This window comes from Larus michahellis, chromosome 1 (genome assembly GCF_964199755.1).
Source record: "Larus michahellis chromosome 1, bLarMic1.1, whole genome shotgun sequence".
Taxonomy (NCBI): domain Eukaryota; kingdom Metazoa; phylum Chordata; class Aves; order Charadriiformes; family Laridae; genus Larus; species Larus michahellis.
The window spans coordinates 92,311,966-92,325,295 of NC_133896.1; the positions used below are offsets into that span (position 1 = coordinate 92,311,966).

Below are 13,330 nucleotides of genomic sequence, written 5' to 3' on the forward strand. Positions count from 1 at the left end.
GGATGTTTATTTCACAGGCCAGCACAACTCCCCGGAGATTCAAAACATTTAAAGCAAAGTATAAGACTGATAACAGACGTAAATGTCTGGCATTACTGTTATCAAACCTGCTCTGTTCAGATACCAGTAGCTGCTGTGACTGGCATCAAGGGCACCCCACCTATGGGCACTGGCAGCACTAGTGGCAGTGGAAGCTGCTCTTGGCTCTGTGCCTGGCTCTGCCTGCCTGCAGGACACATGCCTCAACGCTTTCTCTCCCATTTTCTTTGCGTATTTACACCTGTAAGCTGGATTCCTTACCTTTCTGGAGCTGGGCTGGGGGGTTCCCTGTCGCTTCCCTTCAGTTCTCTTCTTGTCAGTCCTACCGCAGTCTGGGGACACTGCATTCCACCTTGGAAGTCCTCTCCAGCCCAGCTAACTTCACTTCAGCAGGCTGAACTGACCTGTCCTCTCCCCTGCCTTTATGTTTCCTTGGCCGGGATTCAGCCTCGTCTGCCAGGTTCGCTAAACACACTCAGCTCTCCACCGTCTGGGAGTACTCAAGGCTCTCGTTAAATCTTTTAAAGAGCGAAAAACATCCTATTTTTAAAGGAGCTGGAGCTGCAACGCGTCTCCCAGGCTTACAGACCTGCTTTTGTTCTTTAAACTCTGAATGTGGTTCCTGCAGGTACCTCGCATCGGCCTGTACTCGGCCTTTCCTTTTGCTTTTGCATGGAATCCTTTACAGACTGGGGAACTTTGCCTTGTGCGTGCGTGCAAGCAGGCAGCAAGCCGTGACTGAGCAGGGTAAAACGGCCACTTTTAATATCTGCGACGGGTAATTCAGCTATGTTTTTCTCTGCCCCTTTCTCATCGCGCTCCTGCCTTAACGTTTTCACAGGTTTGAAGCGCCTCGGGGAGCTGGGCGGCTGGAGCACTCGAAGCCACCGGACCTGGCAGTATTCCTTACGGATTCTGCGCCCTCAGCTGCCCCAGGAAGGCACAGTGCGCTCTGCTCTCCACGCCGGTCCCCTACCACAGTCCAAAAACCACCTCGCCGCTGGAGGGACGCGGTAGCGGGGGCACCCGCAGGGCACCGGTACGTCTCACACGGGTGTGCTCGCACTACAGCGCAGTGCAGCTCCCCAGGGACGCCCCTTCCCGCAAGGAGAGGAGAAAGGTTGCAAGGGGGAGACCGGCCCGGCCCGGCCCGGCCCGTCCGGAATGCGCGGCCGGGCCGCCCCCTGCCGCCGGGACCGGCGCGACCAGGCCCCACCCCTAGGCCCGCCCCTGTCCCCGCCGAAGGGGCGGGGCTCTGCCGGTGGCGGCTTCCTCCGTCCCTCGCCGGCGCTTGCGCCGTTCGCCGCTGCCGCGCAGGCGCCGTGGGGGCGGGGAGAAGGGTCCGGTGTGGAATTGCGGTGGCCGTTTGCCGGCGCCGTTCGCAGCGGGGTGGTGCGGCGGGGATGAGCCTCCGCCCGGCCCGGCCAAGGGGACGCGGGCGGAGGGACGCCGCTCGCCAGGCCGGGCCCTCAGCAGCCCGCTCTCCGCTGCCGGTGGCGTGTCCCCCCCCCCGCAGCCGAGCGGCCGCGGAGCTGAGGGGGCGCCGCTGACCGGAGCCCGCCCGCTCGGGCCCTGCTGGCCCCGGGGCGAGGGAGGGGGGCGCGCAGGTAGAGGGGCGGCCGAGCCCCCGGGGGGGCGGGGGCCGTTGGGGCGGCCCGGCCCCCCCCTCCCCTCCCTCCCTCCCTCCCTCCCTCTCTTCCCCCAGGCGGTGGTTCGGCGGGCGAGGGGGGGACGCGGCCCGGCGCCCGCGGGGAGGATGGTGAAGCCGCCCCCAGCCCCCGCGGCCGTCCGGGAGGCGGCGGAGCCGAGTCGGGCCCGGTCAGCCCCCCGCAGGGGCTGAGGGGGATGAGCCGTGCCCCGGCGGGTGGTCGCTAGCGGAAGGATGACCACTCCCGCCCTGCTGCCGCTCTCCGGGCGGAGGCTGCCCCCCCTGAACCTGGGGGCCTCCGCCTTCCCCCACCACAGGGCTACCTTGAGACTCTCCGAAAAATTTATCCTGCTCCTTATTCTTAGTGCCTTCATCACCCTGTGCTTCGGGGCGTTCTTCTTTCTCCCCGACTCCTCGAAGCACAAGCGCTTCGACCTGGGCTTGGAGGATGTGCTCATTCCTCATGTGGACACCAGCAAAGGGGGCAAAAACCTCGGCGGCTTCCTCATCCACGGGCAGGGGCACGACGAGCACCGGCACAGGTAGGTGCCTTGCTCGCCGGTAAGGCAGCAGGACCGGGTGGAAGGGAGAGAGAGACCCATTAGGACGGGTCCTTCCCGCTCCTGTTCCCCGACAACCCTGTGTCTTCCCGACCGGTGTGTCAACTTCTGGGCTCCAGCGTCGCCTCCTCCGGCTGCCATATGTAGCCCTGTCTCCATGTTTTCTTTTCCAGTGTGAATTTAGCCTTCTGACTAGCGAGGGCTGGGAGGATAAACGTGAGCTGTCCTCCCGTTTCTTGCCCTAACCAATTTCCTGGGTCAGCCCTGGAAAAAAGGGGGTTAAGTTACGGCGTTAGTGGAGACTAATAAGTGACTGAAAAACTGCTGCATGTTTTCCGTAGCTTTTACGTGCGTACTCAAAACAGCTGCTTGTTGCCGAATAGTGCGACAAGAACTTTGATCTGATGAAGACTTCATGCTGTGACCCAGAGGCTGTCAGCCTGCGACGTGCAGGACACAGAAGTAGCGTAGATGGCTAAATTGCCTTTTCTGGCCTTTAAAATCACTTATTATAATGTTACTCTGGGCAATCGGAGGTGCTGGTGGCTAAGTTTCCTTGATTGTGTTTGCGAGTGTAAAGAAATGGGAGATAAAATAGTATTTAAGAGTAACAAGGGTAAATGTCATGCTGTTAATAGCTTTTTGGGGCCACCTAAAGCTTTGTGCAGTGCAAACCTCTAAATGTTCAAGGCTGCGTCATGTGAAGCCTTCAAAACAGATTAAAAAATTTAAATGAGGGTTATACAGTATGTTTGCTTCTAACATACTTTAATTGTTTAAATGCTACTGTAGTGCCTAGATTATAATGAAGTTACTGATCTCTCTTCACTGTCAAAGATGTGTAAAATGTGATGTTGAGTCATAAAATATATGTTCTTTCATACTCAAAATAGTAATACAGTGAAATTTAAAGAAAGGTTACTTATAGTGTTCCTTTGAGAATAGTTTAAAATATGTCCTATTGACATGATACAAGAATTATTTAAAGGTTATTTGTGCTATATTAAAAGGAGAGGGTGTAATTGCCTCTTTTTATTCATTTGTTATGCGTTATAAAGACTACCTGAATACTATGGTATTTTTCCTTAAGGCTTCTTTGCTGTTGGATGTCTTGGGGCGCCTATCATGAGCTCTTTCTCCCTAACTGAAAGGGCATGGATTTAACGAGGACTTCTTTTGTCTATCATGATAATTGCTGGTGCAGTTAAACGTTGCACAAAACATAGGTTTAGACACTCTAACATGCCTTTGAAGTTCTCATCTTTCACTTTTTTTTGTGATCTTTTTTCTTAGTTTCCCCAGTCACTGTGCTACATGCAGTCAAAATCAGGTTCTAAAATAGAAGACAGATGAAACAAAAAGAAGAGTTCAGAAATTTTCAAAACTCCAGCTGTGACTATTGTACCTTGTGTTGCCCAGTAGATGGGCTGTAAAAAAAAAAAAAAAAGTTTGTTGATACTGATGGTTCTGGAGTGATGCTCTCGATTAACCTACTTGTATGGGTCCTTTTCAGGTTTCCTCTTTTAAGTGTAATTCCTGAGGCTACAGCTTTAGTAATGAAGTGTGTACTGGTTTTGTCTGTCATGTGTAGATAAGCAGTAACTTATAACTGTTGGAGCTAAATGTGTTTTGCTGGTTTGGGATCTGTTCTTAAACGAAGTGGTTATCCTGTCATCAGTTAACTCTGCTATAGTTCCTCTGTAAGCTATGAATGTGTGTACCTCCCCCTGCCCCCCACCCAAAACTGTCGCTGTTACATACAGTTGTTTTTTTTTATGGCTGCCTTTTGAATTGTTGTTTGAGCAAGAATAGATATTTTAGCCCTGCAGACCATTGGATTATTCCAAGCATGTCTTAACTACTAAAAAACCTGCCTGCTTCACCTGTGTGTAAGGCCCTTATGTGAATGACAAAATACGCGTTGTGAAGCAAGGTTATGTGCTTTACTTCTGGAGTGATTTTTCCGGCTTATTACCACACAGTCCTATCAAGAGGCTATTTGCTAGCTTGGAGCTGATATGGTGATCGTTTTCCATAAAGGAAAACACCTGTTGCCACTTTGATTGCCGAGTTCCTGCTCCTGGATTGCAGGGAAGTTGACAGAGTATTTTGCGAAAGCACTGGGTCTTCAGTAGTGAATTCTAGATTACCTGTTATCTCAGTTTGGGATGGATAACTTTGTTGAGCTTGCTGTCAAGGAGCAAAGTCAAGTGTCAGCTGCTCTGTAAGTGTTGTTTTTTTGGATGGCACTGAGGAGAGTTAGGGTACAAAAGATCCAGAGGAATTAACCTACTGGTCATACAAAGGAGGATGCAGTCTAAGATGTCAAGTGTGATGATGGATCGACAAACTGCATTTCCAAAAATTGTGGGACTTCAGAGGAAATCGGGTCAAAGGTCATTCATATGGTGTGTACACTTGATCATGAAATCACAGGTGTGTTCATTTAGTGACTAAAGGAAAGTGTTTCCTCTGTGAATGCTGGTATTGACCTCTGTCAAATGATAAACCCCACATATCGTTATTATGCTGTTCCCCTGGTATGTAGGCTATAATATTTTAATACTCTTTTTCCTCTACCTCTTAATTTTTGAGCTTTGTAGGCTGTTGGAGGATATTCATATTTCTGTCTTCTAAGAAAATACAGCAATGATGTAGGTAGAGGATTGTCGTGCAGCCATGCTTTAGTGTTGGGTGTACAAACAATGGTTCTCACTGGACCTTTTCTGTATTCCTCGCATTGCTTTCCCACCTCTTTCCCTGGCCCCCCTTGACATTCTTGAGTGTTTTTATTATTGTTGTTACAGTGGTTATCCCTTGGCGATGTTAACTTTACATCTTCCATTAACCTGTTTTCTTTCACTGCTCCTGCCCCTCTTCCCCTCTCCCTTTCCAGGCAGAAAAAGGCAGGGGGAAACCCCGCTCCCTTTGTGATGTATTTGTTCAAGAATTACAGTGTCCTTGCCTATCATCCAAAGAAAAACAACTTTCTTGTAAAAAAGATGGTTTAAAATCTGGAATAAAACTGCAGTTTATATTTTGGAAAATGGATGGGCTGTAGTGCTAGTTAACACTCATTTTTAGCTAGTTGTTTCACGAGTAAGCTTTTCATGTGCACACGCAGGATAGCACATGGGGAACGGGTTAGTAATGCTGGAAAGGTGTACCACAAAACTTTGCCTCTGGGAGGAGGGAGAGTGGAAGAGACTAGTCCAGGACTTGTGAAGATATGTGCATACACACGCTTTCTAAAAATCTATTTAATTTCCCAAAGATGAATTTCTCTCCATTTCAAATAGGATATTGCAGAAATTCTGGAGTGAGAACAGCACGGTTTTGAACACACGTCTTGCCAAATAAACTTGTGCATCACTCAAATTTTGTTACATAGTGTTAGATAACTGTCGCTTCTCCCAAACTTCTGCATCTCCCCTGCCACACAAAAACACTTCAGGTGTTTCTCACTAATCAGTTACTTTCCAGCTATCTTAGGTATTTTATTCTTCAGTACCAGGTCTGAAAGATAGCTTTGGAACCAAAACAAAACATTCTTATGGTTTCTCGGTGTCTAATATAAATGAGTGAGAATGCAGGCGCCCTATAATCTCCTTGATTTATCAGATCTTTTTAAAATAAGATTATCTGTAATATGAAAATTGAGCGGACTTGTTTCTTTAATGATGTGTCAAGCAGCTGCTCTTTATATTACTTGACAAAAGTTAAGATGATTTCGGTGGCGAAAGTACATTAATCTTAGAGGCAACGAATAATGTAATTTTACGAGCTCAAAGCTGCAAAGCCACTTTGTAACAGCGCTTGGACTACTGTTGTGCCAACAATTCAGTCCTTCAGAATTTGCAGAGCTGTATCTTCAGCTGCTAAGTTCCTGTGTATTACTTCAGTGATAATTCCTGCCTGTGCTTAAAAAAACAACCCCCACCAACCCCTGTATCATCAGATCGATAGCAGGTGCTGCTAGTACAACTGACCACCTCAATGGCCCTGGCCTCTGTGTGTGAGTAGGTGTAGATCAGTGTAAATCATGCCTTTGACTTTGTTTCTGTGAAGCTAAGGAATATTAACTTCTGTGTTACGCAAAGATATAAGCTCAGCAGTCTGATATGACCAGTTGTGGATCAGCAGCTGTATGGCAATAGTCTAAAAGTGCTCTGTCTTCAGTTACTCAATATATGGTTGTGTCTAGGGCAGTAGCAGCTGCTGTCTCTACTCTTAGGAGGTGAAAGTAACAAAAAATTATTCTGAAGAGCTTTTAGTCTTAATTTCTTCTTTTAAATCCTGCATTTTTATTTTCTTTTTAAAGAAACATGAAAGGCTTAATATGCCTCTCTTGAATACCTTTAAGTCATATAGACCAGAGAAGATAATTAGCCATAGTAGAAGCAGGCAGAGGAGATAATTTAACCTCTATTAGTCAGTGGGATCAGTGTCTCCTGTCATCCTCTGCCATGCCATCAAGTATAAAAGTGCATAAAGCTCTTTGCTCTTCCTTTCCTGCCTTTACTTGAGGCACAGCTCATTACTGCAATTAAGAGTACTTGCTGTTGTGATTCAGAGAACTTGTTTTTTCCCCTGAAAGGTGAGGAGCTAGTGCAGCATCTGGGCCCCAACTCCTACTCTGTCCAGTTTTTTGTTGCATGAAGTTGAGCCCGTCTCCAGGCTCTACTCTGTGGAGTAGACTCCACGGTCTGTCTGAAACGTGGGCACTGAGTTTAAGCTGAGATGCTTCATCTAGAAGCACCACGCAGGAGATGCACGTCCTCATGGTGACACCTCTGGAGCTGAAGAGGGCAGGAGTAGTATGTTCCAAGGAAAGGTTCAGAAACATCTCATATGTCTAGGGCAAAGAAGTCTTAACTGTCTCGTGTCAGTCTTCAGCTGTTAAAGCCGCAAGAGCACTGCACATCTTTAGCTGGAGGCTTTTCTCGGAGTTTTTAGTAGCCATGTGTCGTTCTCTGTTTTGAGAAGAGGCTTCAGAAAAGATGCTGGTACTCGAAGACTTATGGGAGTTTTATTTCTCTTTATTTCTTCTGGAGTCCGCACATTATACCCGTAAACTCACTTTTAACTTCTCCTGAAGTTGTACTGGACTGTGGGAGAGGTACCCTCTTGTATTATTTCTAAGGTTCTGCTGAAATTAGTGCATTATGTTATAGGCTGAGAAATGCTTTCATCTTCGAATTACAAAATGCAAATTCTAGACCATCTGTTTAGATGTCCTCCCTCCTCCCCCCCCATCTGCTGAACAGCCTACATCGTATGTAGAATGCTGCTTTCTTCAAGTTATCTATCTTGCTGTCAAAGTATTTCCTGTACTATGAAAGAGAGAAGTCAAGAGATGGTGTTCTCCAGTTCTTATCCTTTCCAGTTAAAAAAACTCAAACCAAAACAAAACACAAGAACTTTAACTTGTTGGTTTTCTGCATGATCTACACTTTGTCTACATGCTGGAAAACAATCAGGCGTGGGAAAACTGCAGAAAGTCTGCTGGCTGGATTTAGGCCAGGTAGTGGGTGGGAGGCAGTATCACTTTGGTTCATTTGGAGTTTTGTAGATTAAAATCTCAAAAGAACTTTAGCATAAATGTGGGTTGCTTGATGATGGTAGCAGTGTAGGCAATAGTAAGCATCATGGCTAGTTGTCGGCATATTACACTAAAGAGTTCTCCCATCCTCTGATCCTCTGTTTCCTGTAGTAAATACAAACATCTCGATCCTGCTCAGCTAGTTATGAGTTATGGGTGTCTGCTTCCTTACAACAAAAGGTTGTAAAATGTAAAAAAAAAAAAAAATTAGGTGTAAAACTAATTACGAGTTCGGTGAGGACATGTGTTGTATGTGTACATGTTTTCATAACAATTTAACTGAGGATCAATATGGGCAAAGAGGAAAAATTTTTGTAATGCCTTTCTTGTCTTGTTAGGTCCTTCATTGTCTGATCTATTGTCCTATGCAGAGCAAATTATGTAGCTTCATCCGTTCACTCAAAGATGTGGAGGTTCTGTATTATTTGGTATTTGAAGATATCAAAAGATGAGGAAGATCACTTTCCCTGGTAACTTCCATTCTTGTTTTTTGAGTACTCAACCGGGTGCGCTGTTGTTTCTAAAATTAAAAAAAAAACAAACCAACCAAACTTGAGAAGATATGCTATAGGTTATTTATTAACCACCTTTTCTAAGCTAGTGACTACTCTTTAAAGGCATCTTTAGCGTTGTCTCCTAAGCAAACAAAGTTTACGTGGCTGTGCTGTACGTTCACCTATAGCGCTTGCTGACCCTGTTCTGTTCTCTATTTCCCCTTTCTCCTCCATAACATCTACCAGCAGCAAAGGGTGACCTGTCAAAATAAGTACATTTCTGTCTCTTGTGCATATGTCATTGCTTGGTGAAAGACCTTAATTAGGCACAGTGCTGAAGGAAGAGTCACAACCGGGAGCCCAAGAGTCATCTGTGATACTTGGTCTGCTGCTAGTCAATCTGCACAAGTGTAACTCTGAACCAGCCACAATACCTTGGTTCTTTACCAGTCGCTGGAGAAGGGTGGTTGGAAATTAACACTGTGGTAGGAAAGAGCCAGGTTTTATGGGCCAGTAGCAATGGGATGTGTTACTGAGGTGACAGGAGGCATTGGGACAGAAAGCTGAAGGACACTGATGTACGAGGAGCAGCTGAGGGAGCTGGTGTTGTTTAGCCTGGAGAAAAGGAGGCTGAGAGGAGATTTTACCTCTCTCTACAGTTACTCCCACGTGTAATGAGGTGGGTGTTAGTCTTTTTCCCAGGTAACGAGTGACATGACAAGAGGAAATGGCCTCAAGTTGTGCCAGGGGAGGTTTAAATTGGATATTGGGTAAAAATTCTTCACTGAAAGGGTTATCAAGCATTGGAATAGGCTGCCCAAGGAAGTGGTTGAGTCACCATCCCTGGAGATATTTAAAGGATGAGTAGGCGTGGCATTTAGGGACGTGGTTTAGTGGTGGACTTGGCAGTGCTAGGTTAATGGTTGGACTGGATGATCTTAAAGGTCTTTTCCAACCTGAATGATTCTGACATACCAGGCTATGTTAGTTCTGCTCCTGACAGGATTTATTTGCACAGACGTTGAATCACATTTATGATTCCATCTTGCTGCCTTCAGTTTTTCAAATGTTCTTACAATGCAAACCCATGAACTGGATTACCATGCATATGGTATTTGGCATTAGTTTCATTGATGTTTTATGTGCTTTCTCACTTGTTAGTCACCTCTTAAACCAAACCACTGCAGGATTTTGTAAATTCTTCCCCAGCTCCTTGTCGTAGTGCTGCCATTGAGGCTTACAATGGACAGGTAACTATTCTTTATGATTCTATTAGAGAGAAAGTTTGAGCTTTTTAGCTGTCTTAAAATTATGTAATCTGATCGGTATGACATGAGCAAAATTACAGCTTTAAGGGAGTGCATATGATGAAAGTATTTTCTTGCTGCATAAAGATTTAAAAGCTGTTAAGTGAAATTCCTTTCCGTCTATTAACACCAGCATGCAGAAATGTCAATTTTCACGTTTAATGTGTGCTGGAAGACTTTTGCAAGATGACATTCATCTCAGCTGAGGTTTAGCACTGTCTGTAGGCCAGCACGGCATCTGAAGTTTGCACAGGCAAGCTGCATAAGTAGTTTCTCCCTCTCAGTAATTTTTTGTCATTTTTCTCTGGGAGCTGCTGACATGTTTTAACTGCTGAAGTGTACAGTTAGGCCACTTATGAGCAAGTGACCGTCAGTGGTAAATCAAACTAATCCGTTTTTCTTTCTATTGGATCAAACTGAATGTGCTCACAAAGGGTAAGAAAAACATCTTGTCTGTGGGAGTGGCAGAGCCCTTAAATCCTGTAGTGGGAAGCGGAAGATCGCATCTGCCATGTTCTTGCTCTGATTATCCTGCTGAATAAGTAAACTTATGCTGAATACGCTGGGGTCAGTTGTACAATTGTACTCATGGTTTAGGCTTGGTAGCTAGTAAGAATAGCTTATAGCATGTACTGTTTCCTCAGAAGATTTTTCTGGATATGTTGCTATCTTTACAAATTTATTGCATTTTGAGTGCTGTTTACTATTTTCCCCGTGCAAGTTAGGGGATCTGCTTTTACTCCAGAATACTTGCATCCTTTCTAGAGTATATTCAAAAAATCATAGTCCAGATCTGACTTCCTGGACTGCAAACTTTCTGCTTGTTTTCATTACTTCATGACATCAGATTTGCTCTATGCTTTAAAAACAAAACTTGAAAAAATACCTGTTTAAGATCTCAAAAGTAGTGGGAAATATGCTTGTCAGAGAAGAGGGGAGTTATTTTCCTGTGTAAGAGATATAATATAGATATAATATTCTCTCCCCCCTTTTTTTTTTCCCCTAGAGAAAGAGAAAATTCAGTCCTGAAAAAATGGTGATGTGAACTAGTTTGACTAAGAACCATGTTTCTAGTGACCTTTTAAATCTCTTGTTAATCAGGTTTATCTTGGAAGCAGTGAAGAGTGTTTAATTCTAAACTTAATAATTGCAGATGATGCAAGCATGTGTCTGTTTTCCCAGTGCTACAATCACACATCCTTAGTTTCCTAAAGGCATCTGTTCTACTGTTGTTGGTTTCTATTTGAGTGGAAAGTGTTCCCCAAATTATTAAGTAACACACATATTGAATTCTGAATTGCAATGCAGTGTTCTGGAGAAGAAAATACTGCAGGGAGGTAAGTGGGCTCTTCTGCATCGTGGAGTTCTGATATTATAAAGGGAATATTTCATACAAGGAATTCAAATTTCTATTTTTTTGCAATTAATTACACCTTCTAGAGACAGTGGAATCTACAGCAATTTAAATATCAATGGGTCTCTGAAAGGGCTATTTTCCAGTAAGAAGGAAAATCAAAACAAATGAAAAATATTGCTAAGAATTTAACAGTTTTTAACTCCAATTTTGTTACTGTATCTAGCACACTACTCCCATTTTAACTAGTTGTTGTTAATCTGAACTGTTAAAAATACTGATTTAGGTACTTAAAACCAGTGAAGTTGGATCTACAAACTGATATACTTAAGTTGGTCCACATCAGTGCGGTGAAAAGTTCATGCAGTATGAATGTTTTTCCTATTCGTTTGTTAAATGAATTACTAATTCACATTCCAGATGATGGAAGGGAACTTACCTGCACTGCAATAACTATCACCCTGATAACTGAGAATTTAATTGGGGAGTTTTCTACCTTGTCTGGGAACTTTCTTATCTTGAGGGACTGATGCTTATGGAAGGATACCAAGGTATCTACATAGTGTTATCTATAAGCTGCTCTGTGAAGTGGATAATGAACTGTCTCTGCTGTCATTTCAGTATTACATACAAAACTTTAAAACAAATGGCTAATGAGGTGACTGATATTCTACTGGCAGTTCTTACAAAGAACTTCAGTTATACACTTGTTGCAACTTTTTCTGATAGTGATATTGCTGAACAAAATGATTGGGAATCATTCAATGTTGTATTGGTAACCAAAGGAGTGGTTTTTTTGGGTTGTTTTTTTTTAAAAAAAAAAAAAACAAAACAAAACACAACCAACAAAAAATCCTGACCCAAAACCAAATAAAAAAAATCCCCAAACATCACCCCATCATTCTTGGTATTACTTGATGTGAAGAGCAACGACAGCAAAAAAAACCCCACAGTGATGGAAGAGAACCTGGAATCTTTCTGGCTGGATTTCACCCGGTCCTGTGTTGGCACACTGCAGCATTTGATAGGTGCTTGCTGGCCAGAGTAGGCAATGGGAACAGTTTATTGACTCAAAGTCAAATGCCTAATGATGACATTGTTCCTGTGTGTATTTGTGAGACAACACAATTTTTGAGATTGTGTTAATAACGCTACATGTGAACCCCAGGCCCTTGGTTTGCTTAGGTTTTTATAGATGTGTAGGTTTTTTGATATGTTTATTTTGGTTTCTATAAATCACTTGAGCACTAATTTTATTCAGATGGATGTGCTATTGCAGCTTATGCATAGTGGTTTTCTTGACACCCTCTCTCCCCTCTTTAGACATAATTTTCTCAGAATAGCATCTGGCCGTCACACTACAGTGGGACTAGATCATCCAGTCTACTGCTATTACAAAGAAAAATGAGGCTTGACATATTCGTGTCAATTTGGCAAGATGCCTGAATCATTATGCTCAATGAAATATGTGACGTTTCAAGTGGTAGTGTAACCTGCAGGAACGCTTGCAGGAGGAACTTAAGGCACTGCAAAGAAAATGCCGCCTTTCCTTGGTCTGGGAGGTTCAGATGCTGACACAAGTCACCTGATCAGCCCCCAGCACAAGGGTGTGATTTAGTCCTTTAAAGTATGTAATCTTATTCAAAGTTTTTCATACTCTAGAATTTGCTGGTGGTGATCCTGGGAAAATTTAAAGTGCCTTTTGAGTTTAAATGGAAAAAACCCAAGGAAATATGTATGGATCTTCATTTCATACAGTTAGAAGTAAACAAACCAACAACCAGCTAGAACTCCAAAGTGGTGTGTATAATTTTTGAGTAAGTCGTAATTACTTGGTGTTCTGTGGTTCCCTAGCAAGTTTGTTTTGGACCTTTATGGGTTCATAGTATTGATTTTTAGAAAAAAGTGAATTATGTTATATTGTCTAGTGTTCTAAAAACTAGAAAATATGTGGAAGCATAAAGAAATTAAAACACTTGTTAAATTTGATACTTAACAAATTCATTTTTTCTGACTTCCATTAATAAGGAAAAATTCTGGAGCCTGTGCAGACTGTAAAGAGAGTTCTCCAAGTTGCCTTAAAGAAATTGCCTTAAAATGCGTCAGGCATAACCTTGCCTCACCAGCTTTCAGATGGGTTCAGTAATGCTTAAAATAGAAAGCCTTTTGAGATTTAGAAAGCCTTATATTTACACCAAACGGTTCAAAATTGTTTGTGGCAGACTGTTTTTGGTTTTATATTTTATTTTCCGTTTCTGCTGTACCTCTCCTTTCTATAGAATCTGTCACTTATTTTTAGCAATTTGACCCTCCTGTTTTCAGTTCA

General features: G+C 43.7%; 1 protein-coding gene across 1 annotated transcript in view; it reads left to right on the forward strand.

Moving 5' to 3' along the window:
• The first annotated feature begins 1,355 nt into the window (after positions 1-1,355).
• Positions 1,356-13,330, forward strand: part of MAN1A2 (mannosidase alpha class 1A member 2) — a 138,899-nt gene continuing 126,924 nt past the window's right edge. The window contains exon 1 of the mRNA XM_074593251.1: positions 1,356-2,229. Coding sequence (XP_074449352.1) covers positions 1,922-2,229 — 308 coding nt within the window. The 5' untranslated portion in view covers positions 1,356-1,921. The remainder of the gene's footprint in view (positions 2,230-13,330) is intronic.